We start from the raw sequence: 12016 nt of genomic DNA on the forward strand, positions 1-12016 counted from the left end.
ACAGCCAGTTTATGAGTCACATAAGAAAATGAATAGTTTTTCATTTTATAAATCACTGTGAAAACAACTATAAAATGGGAAAAGATGTTTCCTACATTGATTAATCTCTATTCACTAGATCTGGTTCTGAATGACTTTTGACTGTTATGAAATATCAGGCTTTCCCTCAAAAGACAATGGCTTGTAGCCTATGAGGATACGTGGAGGGGCTCCAAAGAGGAGTGGACACCATTTTTCGATTATGTGATTATACAAAGTGGGGATATGTGTGTCACACATAACCTGTGTAATAACTCCTCTTGGTATATTTGCTTAAATAAGCATATTCATTCATCAAATATTTACTGAGTCCTATTCTGGTTAAGGCCTAGGGTTAGCTGACCTGTTGGGTACATAAAGGGGAAGCTCTTTATCTGCTCTCACATGGTAATCCTGGAACAGATTCAGGACTATGAAGAGTCAATATCACAGAGATTCTACACTCTTGGAGGGAGAGAAAACAAGTATGTCTAACTTATGCTATGGCTTTATCTTATCACTGATAGAACACTTCATAATTTTTATTCACCCTAACTGCTAAAGCAGCTTAAAGTGGTAGTTAATAAATCAGCTTCATTTTTTATGCTTCTCAAATTGCCCAACCCAACCAGCTTTCTTTTTGTGGTGGTGTTTTTGAGCTACTGAGTTCTTCACCACACATTCTAATAACCCCTGGGAGGCATAAATAATGAGGGTTAAACAAAATGCTTAATGAGTAAATGTATACAATGTATTAAATAAACACCAATTACTACATAAAGTTCTTTTTACATTTAATAAGAATGTCTTAAAAATTGCTGACTCAGACTAATAACTCCTGAACACACAGTATGGACTGTTGAAGCATTTCTAATTATGAGATGAAAACCTGTAGTTGACTAGATGCATTATAACATTCAACACTGCTAGTTGACTCCAAAAATAACATGTCTCAGAGAACAGCATCCTAAATATTCTAAAATTACTATCATCTCAAGCCACAATTTATAAAAATAATATAGTACATTTATGTCAATCGTTATTCACCGTGTTAACACAGTCTCAAAGCCAAATTTAAACAGTTCTGGCATTTGGCAGACTTTTATGAATTAACCAAGGTCAGAATAAAAATACATTTTGAAACGTGTAGTTCCTCACTATCTTAATGCATGACTAAAAACACATTATTTGAAGGAGTAGGAAAAAAAAAGCCCATATCTCATAAACAAATTATGCTATTCTTTTATTCTCAAAATACCTTAAACAAAATGTATATTTATCATATTTAAAACACTAAAGGCCTCTAACATATGATACATAACATAATTTTTCTTCTGTAAGAATTCAGCTTTGTAAGACTTGCCATTTTCTGGCATCACTAAAATCACTTCTAAAATTCTATTTGGACCATTTCTGATCTTCAACTATGATCTTAAAATATTAGGAAACCATCCTGGTGAATTCTAAAAAAAAAAAAAAGGAAGGATCCCATCCTCCTTCCCCAGATCTTCAGAGAGACCAATACTTTCCTCAGATATCTGATGCAAAAGCCCAACTATAACCTAACAATGAGGATGAGTTGATGGGAGCTGGGCTGGGTCTTAGCTGAGGAAAAGTGGACTGTTCTAAGTTGCTTTGTAAATACTCCTATCAATAAAGGGTACTTTTTATCGTAAGTGTCCAACCCAGGGAAGAAGCAAATTTTGTTGTTATAAGCTTTTTAAAAATAAAATGCTATCACCTTACAAGACCTTGCCTCCTTTGGGAGCCCATAACCGACTAACCTGATAATTGTTAGAGCCACCTTCTCCAATGGACACCCCACTCCTTAGGCTTCCACGCTTTGCCTTTTCCCCAAATCCTGCCCCTTTAATAACTTCCTTGTTGTATCCAACTCACAATAAGGAAGTCAACCAACACAGAAAAAATGTTGTTGAAAGGTAAATTAAATATACAAAATTCATCACCTATGAAATTTGCCAAGATTCAACAGACTACATTCACTATATTCCAAGTGGAAGTATAAATTGGTTTTGGAAACCAATTATACTCAAAATGCACTATGATCCTTTGACTCACTCATTTCCTCTTTTAGGAATTTAAGAGGACATCCTACTTACAGGGGTAGGGGCAATGAAAAATGAGACGGACACCTAATGGACAAGGGTGTTTATCTCAGCATATTTTTATGAAAACAAAAAAAAAACAGAAATTATCTAGATGTGCAGGTCAAAGGGAATGGTTAAATAAACTATGATGCATCTATTTCATATATTATCATAAAATGACACTTCAAAGAAAATGGAAAAAAAAAAAACAAAAACACGTATATAAAGTGTGGTTATAACCGTGGGGGAAAAAAGCCTTTTGGGGCAGAGTAGTGTTGGTATTACCTATGACTAAGTGGTAGGAATGTGAAGGATATATTTTTCCTTTTTCTATTCCTGTGTACTTTCAAAATATTTTTTCCTAAGCCAGCATTGGTTTGTAATGAAATAAGGCAATGAAAGACACTTCCTTCTTCTAGAAACCTATTCTCACCCTTGCTATGACAAATCCCAAAGTATAATAATTTCTGCTGGGCAACTTGAGTGATATACTTTTAACAGCAGCCTTTAAGAAGCAATACATCAACAAAAGGGAGGCACTGGTGGCGAAATTTCAGGCAGCTGGGAATGAGATTTTTGAGACTGGGAACACACCCCTGTGCTTCCTTAATCATTCTACAGGGCTGTCCTTTTGCATTAGGCCCGGAGAGAGATACAGTGAGGAAACCACCATTTTAGCAGTGCCAGCACATATTCTTGTGAAAGGGGAGCTAGGGTCAGACAGTCATGCCCAAACATGAGCTCAGGAAAGCTGGACATGGCCACCCCCGCATGGACCACGAGCCCTCACCTCCTATCCATGGGCCATCTTGGTCCCTTAGAAGAATCAATTGCTCCTCACAGGACTTTTCTTTTTTTTTTAAGATTTTATTTATTCATGAGAGACACACACAGAGAGAGAGAGAGAGAGAGAGAGAGAGAGGCAGAGACACAGGCAGAGGGAGAAGCAGGCTCCATGCAGGGAGCCCGATGTGGGACTCCATCCCGGTACCAGGGATCACGTCTGAGCCAAAGGTAGACGCTCAACCACTGAGCCACCCAGGTATCCCTCACAGGACTTTGAAAAGACCATTCAGTGAGAAAGGGCTGGTAGATGGAGATTCCCGCAGGAGCGCATGGCCTTTGCACGGTCTTGAGTTCACTCTCCACCACAGGCCTGTGAACGTGCCCCACGGCCACACCCTTCCTCATAACCCGCAGCCTCAGCAAACAGGCAGCAAAAACGCTGTGAGCGCACGCTGTGCCGTTCTTAGACTGCCCCTGTGCAGGCTGGCGTCCTTCCTCGGGTTCTCACCTCTCTCTTCCATGCTTCCTCTCACACCCAGCGCCCTCACAGTAAGGACTGAGGACGGGACAATCCACACACAGGGGGGGCCCCCACACAAAAGCATGAAGAAGTGCAAATAAGAGTTACTATAATAAGGCCCGCGCTTGCTAAAGCGGAGGCTACAGTGGGAGAGTGATGGGAAGGCAGGGGGGCAGTTTCGGGCCTGGCCCTTTGATGAGCTTAATAACCAGGGAGACAAATGGACTGACAGGAAAGAGGAAGTGAGCGACGCGCTCTAGTTACAAAAGACAAGTGAATACAAAGGATGGCGAGCTTTTTAATTTTATTATCTCTGTTCTGGATTATCTGCAGGACTGCTGGGCTCTAATGTACCTAAAGCAACTGCCAGGCATTCAGGATGGAAAGGAGGGCTGTCTGCGCCTTTTAAATGCTCTTAAGCCTTAATCTCATTTCGTTTCCTTTCAAGTACCTAATGATCACACAAGTCTTGATCAGGGACCCGTGGGGGAAGGGGGGGGGGGTCACTGCTCTCTCAGGCAGTCCTCACCTAGAGGAGAGGTTCCTCTCTCTAGGATGGTTGGCCTGCCACTCAGGGCTGAGGAGGGAGGGAGGGCCAGCCAGCCAGCCTCCAAAACATATGTTCTCATTAGAGTCAAAAAATCACAGGCGGAGTGCGGCCTTCAGGCTAAGAGGTAGTTCCCACTCTGACGTGGCCGGTGCACTGGGGGAAATCTCAGGAAGTCACAGCTCGCTGGGCCCCGTCTCTCATGTGGAAAATGAGTACTGGGCTTCAGGATCTCAGAGGTCTTTCTGGGCTGGAAACCCTAATAAATCTCCATTCACGGCTCTCAAAGATGGGCAACATCTTTGAGTTACAAAGTACAACTGACGTACGTGACTTTTGATTCTTAGGTGATCGACTGAGCTCTGAGTACAGCATTGATCATAATTAAGTAAACTTCTGTCAAGTCTGAAATAATTTTCTTCTCACTTCTTAAAAACATTCCTCCAGGGATAAAACCGGTTAAAATGCACTTTACTCAACTTCTCTTTCTATTTCGGGGAGCGGTTTCAATGTCCAAGGAAGTAAGTCAAGCACTGGGATTAGTATGAGAAGGTAGCACTTTAGGAACAAGAACCTCTGACTATCAGAGAGACAAATTATCAAATCCTTGAAGTGGAGAAGCTGAAGAGGTATATCTTTTTCAAGGTACCTACAATTTTTTTGGAATTGGGAAGGAATCCGAGAAAATCAGAGTTGACAGTGACACAATAAAATCATAGCTGTCTGGAAAGATCATCTTGATGAACTGGAAATGTATCCTTTTAAGCACCAAATGGAATTGGAACTGTTTTTGGTAACTTTTTGAAAATTCATTATCCACTTCCTGATTTACCAAAGGTTATAAAACAAAGTAATCTTAGGTTGATGGCTTTAGGTAGTGACTAATAACAGTAATAACAGCAAGTAGCATTTATCCTACATTCAGGGCCTGCCTGATACCATTCTAAGTGCTCCATTGTGGACGGATCACATTCAAAACCGGGTGCCCATTACCGTATTTATTTTACAAATGAGAAAACTGAAGCTCTGAAAGATTCAATTGCAACTTGCCTAAGGTCACAAAGCTTGTAAATGGAAGAGATTCAGGTCCTGGTCACCTGCCTCCACACCAGCCCTTCTCACACCACACTACACCACGGTGCTGCAAGCAAGTGGATGAGGCCCAAACAGTCAAGGGCATCCCAAGACTCTCTAGGACCTACTTGGGAGACCTGTGCTCCTACTATAAAGAGCCCATAGCTTGTTGTAATTTTTAAACGTATGTCTACTTTTTAAAAAATATAGTCCTCCAGGCTAGCTGTCAATTCCTCTGTCATACATCACACAATGTCAAAAGACTATGAACGTTTATGGTTTAAAGAGCTCCCCCCATGCTGTCACACTCCTCTTCCCTAAGCTCTCTTCTCTTCTTCTTCCCTTTTGCTTCCCCACCTCTTTTTGTAAAGAATGTCCAACTGAATGATTGCAAATGCCTCTGCTTCTTGCCGAGATCTTTATAAACGGAAAAAAAATGTCATATCAAACTTTTCCTGGGTGGCTTCAAAACGAAGAGGTCTTCTAAATCATGCCACTAATGAGATTTTAAAATGAATTACTAGAGTTAATATAACTTAACTAATATAAGGTCAGATAATACTGCAGAGTTGTGTTCTGTACTCATTCTACATTGGAGTCTGCAAATAATGAATATGGCCAGTCCATTTATATACTTCTGTGGCATTTTATTTAGGAGGCAAACCATGTTAAGATTGTGAGCAACACTCACCAAGGATTGGGCTTCCATCCTCAACTCAACTCTAATGTGATTTCCAGAATAACCTCTGCCTCAGTTGCATCTCCCGTAAAATGAGCAAGCTGAACTATCTCTAAGGACGCATACAGTTACAATACTTTATGACTTAGAGTGTACATTAACTCTTAAAATTCAGAGGGTTATAATTTTTATGGAATATGGTTGGTAAAGAAAAAATCTGTATAGATTGTGTAAAGGATTTTTAAACATGTTTGGGAGGGAGGGTTAAGGGGGTGTTGATTAGAGGTGGTTCAATTATGTAACACTAAACAAGACACTAGGCTAAGAACTGAAAGAAAAGTCATGACTTAATTTTGCCAAAGAAAGAATCTCTTCCTTAAACTACCAAATACTGATTACTCCTTTACCATTTTTGTCTGCTTAGGGGAAAAGCATTTCATAGTATCTCTGGAATCCATGGGGTAGATGATCCTGTTTTGACCAATCAGAACTTATCTTTGACAAACATATACATTTCTATGGTTTTGTAGGTTATAAAGAACTTAACAGGTCACGGGTTCTCTATTGGACTTTGGAGTAGAAGCAGGTTCCAGCATAGTTCTGACCTACCCACGTATATTTATTTCTCTCTCATCACTCACTGATCTGCTGATATTCCTCCCCTCTGACCTTGAGACACATACTTTAAACTCTATTGAAGAATTTGTGCTACTACAGCTTTATAGAATAATTCAATATAGATATTGAATATTTTCTACTGAATTCCAACAAACTCAGATTTCATACAAAGGCACTTATTCTACATGTGAAATACTAAGATAAATTTCTCAGGATGGTTTATTTACCAGCTCCCCTAAAAAATACAGAAGCATTGACTTGAAAATGCACTTTTTTTTTTTTTACCACTTTTCATGCCTTAACTAGGTTCTAAGGCCTATGAATCTTAAGTTACCTGATAAGAGGGAAAGAGAATATTCCCCTCAAATTATCAATAGCTTAGAAAAAATTAAGTTGAACGAAACTGATCATCCATTAACAATCTTTTCATGCTTTCATGTATTAAAGTTCAACGGTCAGCATCTATTCTAGCACTCACACTGTTGAAATCTTAACTTATTCCTTTACTCACTAAAGAGAAAAAATTTTTAGAAATACTCGACCTACATGTTCTGGGTAAAGACCTAAGAGCGGGGGAATCTTGCATTTGCCTATTGTCAACGTCAGGTATGTTTCAGAGTAGGATGAGCAGAACAGGTGAGGTAACCCAAGGGTATTTAAGTTCCTCTGGAGCCAGATCTTCAAATTCTGGCTTTTATTATTTTGCAAATATGATTTTCCATGCCAGAACTATCCATACAAATAAATTGAAAGTTTTCAAAATAAAAATATTAGTGTGTCATGGTAGATTATTCCTAACCTTAAATAAAAGGGTTAATCACCAATGGTTGACATAAATGACAGACGCAAGAACCACGTAAGGCTAGTGTAAGGCATAAAAATATATTTTAACCTTTAGCCATCAATACGAACATTTTCTTTAAACTTATGATCATATAAATAGGTCCGGAATAAGAAACTAAAGAATGCTTTGAGAAACCTAAAGACAACCATGACCTCCATGGCTGACCAAGTCTAAAGCCTTACCTGAGAGACCCAAAGCTGACTGTCAGCCCTTTCACTCCTACCCCATTTAGGTTGGTAAGAGATTCCAGCTTGAGGAGGGAGGAATCGCCTCTGACAACTTGTCTTCAGCCCCTATGACTCCCCATAATTCCAGGAGATGAAAACCAAAATTATTCATCCTCTAAATTAATATTATGGCTCTAATGCTAAAGGACAGCGCCAAGTTCTTTGTACAGGCTCCAAACAAAACAAAACACAAAACACACACAAAAAAAGTAAAAAGCTTCCTGATTTTAAAAAAGGGTTAAGATAGAAGAGAAACTAGACTATTCTTTTAAAAGTTTCATCGTGCTATTTTAACTTCTGTCCTTCATTATTTTTAACACTGCTTTTTAATGCTAAAGATAACCTGAATACAGTTTTAAAAAGATTAAACTTGTGAAAACAAAAATTCAGGGAAATTCCGGAGTTGATTTATTTACAAGTTTTTATGGGGGCGGGGGGATTCTTGATTTCAATTTTAAGTTTTACGTCAAAGATTTACCATCCATCAAATTAGTACTGGAAAGCACGTAATACCTTTTTGTGAAAGGAGCTAGGTAATATCCTATTTGAAATTATGACTGTCTTCTCTAGGCACAAATTTATTAAAAATTTACCAAAGTACCAGTAACACAATTGTGTTGGCAATATAAAAACAGTATTAGCTGTCTTTAAACCAAATTTACAAAATAAATGTTTGGCTCAAAAATTATAGTCTAGGCTCTCAACATGTTAGACTTGCCCATACTTTCTAAATTTTAGGTATAAAACTGTTAGTACATTCAAGTGTGATAGAGAACCTAAGTATATAGAGAGAACTAGAAAATACAGTAATAATAAAGATCAAAAACAAGGCAAAGACCCACTGGTCCATGACAAAAAGTCCATGGTGGTACCAAAAACTAAATATAAAAGTGTGAAGTTAAAAGTGCTGTGCTCTAGTCACAATAGGTAACCACTCTTTCCTTTCTAAAACTGAGCATTTTCAGCACAGTTTAGAGTAGCAGGAGTTAGTTACTTTTTTTTTTTTTTTTTTTTGGTTTACAAAGGAACACATCTGCCTGAACTAATCTGATGAAAAACCATAATCCATTTCTTCCCATTAGCTTTTGACTAAATACTGAAGCTAATTAATGCTAGCTTTTTTGGGTTCTCACGGCAACATGGAATTTTAAAGAACACATTTAGTTCCACCACTTTATGCAAGACTGGGCAGTTTCAAAACATCTAAGTGCTAAGATGTTAGCACCACACAGATACAGAAGGCTACATAAATTTTCTTTACATGGCTAATTAAGACCTTTTGATTTACGGAGACAGATAACACGGATCTAATAGGGGCAGATAGGCATACTGTGAATGTGCTGTCCTGAATTCCCACTGCTTCTGCTCTAAATGCACTTTTAATCACTATTGGTTGGTACCGATAGCTTTTCAACATTCTTGCATCTTTAGTATTTAAAATAATTTCCTCGGACAACTGTAATCCGCCCTAACTGGCAGCTTCATAGGAATTTAGAGGCATGAAATGTGTCAATGACACTGTTTTAAATGTAAGGAAAACATGAACATAGAGATTTGGGGTTAATTTACCTATGGGTTCTGTTTGGATCTTTTTAAGGAGGATGGGAGATGAAGAGGTGAGGGAAACTGGTGAGAAACTGAGCTTTTTATCCACTTTCCTGGTTTGGTATCCCTGACAGGATTTCATGGAGAAGGGAATCTCCTAGACAGAGTTGTCTGAGGGCATAAAATCCACTCCTCCAAGTCTGGGCTTCTATGCCTTGAGGGAGGGTCCCAACGCAGAAAAGCTGATGGACTGGAAGGAAGCTATCTGCACAGGAGGATGAAGGCACCTCTGTGGGTCTAGGGCAAACTGAAAGGGACCCAAATCCACTTTAAGTTGCTCAATTACAGCTTAACCAAATTCATCTAGTCTTATACTAGAGTCACAAATCCTCTAACAATCAAGCTGCCTCCATTCTGCAGCTACTCAAGCTAAACACCTCTTCGCCAACTCAAAATTCTGTTTACTCTCTGAAAACGGGAGAAGGAGAACGCTTCCTCTTCTGATTACCTACCCAATGGCAAAACACAAAATGTATTTTCACGGAGACTCTGAATTTTTTTTTAAATGTCAAAATACTACTTCCACTTTATAATGCATTTCAGAAATCGGAAGCAAGGGGACTTGGGAAGAAGTGCTTCTTAATACGTTTCCTACAGCTCTTGAATCGTGTTAAAAATCCAGGCTGGCGGAGTTTCACACAGGACACTAGCTGTGGAAGGAAGCGTGTCCACAAAGAGCCTTGGGGACTGGTGACAGGTGACAGGGAGGAAGTTCTGGCTTCAAGTCCTGAGTTGGTCACTAACTGATTCTGGAGCTTTGGGCTCCTCAAATGTCATCTTTAAACTGACACTCTTAAATGACCTCCCAGGTCCCCCTCAGCTTTAAGCCGGGGAAGTAGCCTTATGCTCCAGGTGCCACCTTGTAAATTACAAGCACTAAATGATGGAAGGCTTATCAAAGTCCACGTTTGTCTTGGATTAAAGTTCGTCATCTCTGTGCCGCATGGAGGCCAACCTGTTGCATCCCATAAAATACTCTTTTTTTTTTTTTTTTCCCCTGACTACACGAGAAATGCAAGAGACAGGAGGTCCGGCTTTCTGAATTTTTCGTTTTTTAAGAATGCCAACAACAGTGTGCCCCCTTCTGATAGGAAGTTCTCAAGTTTCACCTCTATAATGTGTAAGTGCACACAGGATGTCACCTGGCAGGACGAGGCCACGTGACCCAAGGCCGGGGCGTGCTGGCTCGCTGTTAGCACCTTTCTATCCTGCGTGATTAATGCTTTGCCTTTGCACTCATCCTTCCCTTTCCAGGCGCGTCCAAGCCTTCACAGGGGGCGGTTTGGGACCGTCACTGCCAACGTCCTCAGGGGCGATTCGGCGCGCAGCGGCCCGCGAAAGCGGAGGTCTGCGCAGCGCCTCACCTGCCCACGTACTTACTACCTGCTCTCGCGGTTCACGCTTACCAGGGCACGCAGGTAAAAGCATGGGGGTCCGACCTCAGCTCGTAACTGGCCACATCTACTAGGATAGTGGGAGGGGGAGGGGAAGGAAAAGGAAGGAGCCTTTGCCACTGCACCTGGAGGAAGCGCAACACCTACCTCCGCGTCCCCAGACACCGCAACGTTAGTCTTTGGAGTTTCAAGGGTTTGCCTTTCCCTCCCGGAAAGGCGGGTTTGCGGCACGGGGCACTCACCTCCCGGATCTTTGCCCTCTTGTCGCGGACGGCGGCGTCGGCCGGCTCCCGGGCCACCGCGCCGACCGGGGGCACGAAGTCCAGCGGCGGCAGCCGCCTCGCCAGCGCCTTGTCGCGCAGCTGGTCCTGGGCCACCTTCTCCTTCTCCAGCAGGATGTCCCTCTGGATCTCCTCGGGCAGCTTCTGCAGGGTCTCCTTGGCTTCCCGGAGAGCCCGCTCGTGGTTCTCGCGGATCCGGGCCAAGTTGTCCTCCAGGGCGGCCGCGGGGTCCCCGTCGCCGCGCCGGGCTCGCCCCTCCGCCTCCGCGTCCTCGGCGCGCGCCCCGGGCCCGGGCTTGCGGTCGGCGGCGGGCGGCAGGGCGGGGCTGGAGTGGAACAGGACCCCGCTCAGCAGCTTGGACGAGTCCGGCAGGAAGAAGATCGCCCCGAAGCAGAGCGTGATGAAGGCGCTGAACACCAGCAGCAGCACGAACTTCTCCGTCAGGCGGAAGGCGGCGGGGCCCGAGCCCTTCCTGCCGCCGCCGCCGAGCCCGCCGCCGAGCCCGCCGCCGAGCCCGCCGCCGAGCCCCCCGCCCAGGCCGCCGCCCGCGGGGCCGCTGAAGAGCGGCAGGAGCCCGCCCACCGGCATCCCCGCAGCCGCCGGGGCGCCCGCGCCGCTCAGCAGCCAAACTTCGGCGCCGCGCGGCGTCAGCGGCCGCGGGGCTGCGTCCTGCGCATCCAGGCCGCCCGAGCCCCCGGGCTGCGCCGCAGGTACGCCCCGGGGCAGCGGCTCTTCTCCGGGTCTCCGCCCAGGGGCAGCTCCTCCGGCGAGCAGGCAGGCGCGGCACACGGCCGGCCGCGGCCCCTGCGGGGACACAAACGGAGAAATGTCATCGCGAGCGGGGCGCGTAAAGTTTCCCGCGGGTCCCCGCCCTCCCGCGGCCGCGCCGGCCGAGCCGCCGGGACAGCTGCCCCGGCACGGCTCTCCCGGGCCCCGCCCTCCGAGCTCACGCTTTGGACTTGGGGCGAAGTTTCCGGGCCCCGGGGCGCGGGGGTGTCCTGCGCGCACCTGGAGCCGCGCCTCCGCGGGGGAGCAGCGCGCCTCCGGGGCAGGAGGGGCGCACGCGGGTCCCGGGGAGGGGAGGCTGCTCAACTCCGCCCGCCCCGCATGTCGGAGCTGGGGACCGGCTCGGCCGCGGCTTCCCGGGCAGCCCCGCCGGCCGCTGCGCCCGGGCTAGCGCGCCGACCCGCGGGCGAGTGGCAGCGAGCCGGGCCGCACGCCGCCCTCCGCCCTCCGCCCTCCGCCGCCGCCCCGCGCGCACTGGGAGCGCCGCCGGCCGCCGGGCGTCGGGAGACGGGGGCGGTGACGCGGCCGG

At 44.6% G+C, this 12016-nt stretch overlaps 1 protein-coding gene across 1 annotated transcript in view; it reads right to left on the bottom strand.

Moving 5' to 3' along the window:
• MAN1A1 (mannosidase alpha class 1A member 1) overlaps positions 1 to 11304 on the bottom strand; it is a 166638-nt gene extending 155334 nt beyond the window's left edge. Inside the window, exon 1 of the mRNA XM_035705084.2 lies at positions 10663 to 11304. Within this exon, the coding sequence (XP_035560977.1) occupies positions 10663 to 11289 (627 nt within the window). The 5' untranslated portion in view covers positions 11290 to 11304. The remainder of the gene's footprint in view (positions 1 to 10662) is intronic.
• Between the last annotated feature and the right edge of the window lie 712 nt (positions 11305 to 12016).

This window comes from Canis lupus, chromosome 1 (assembly GCF_003254725.2).
Source record: "Canis lupus dingo isolate Sandy chromosome 1, ASM325472v2, whole genome shotgun sequence".
Taxonomy (NCBI): Eukaryota; Metazoa; Chordata; class Mammalia; order Carnivora; family Canidae; genus Canis; species Canis lupus.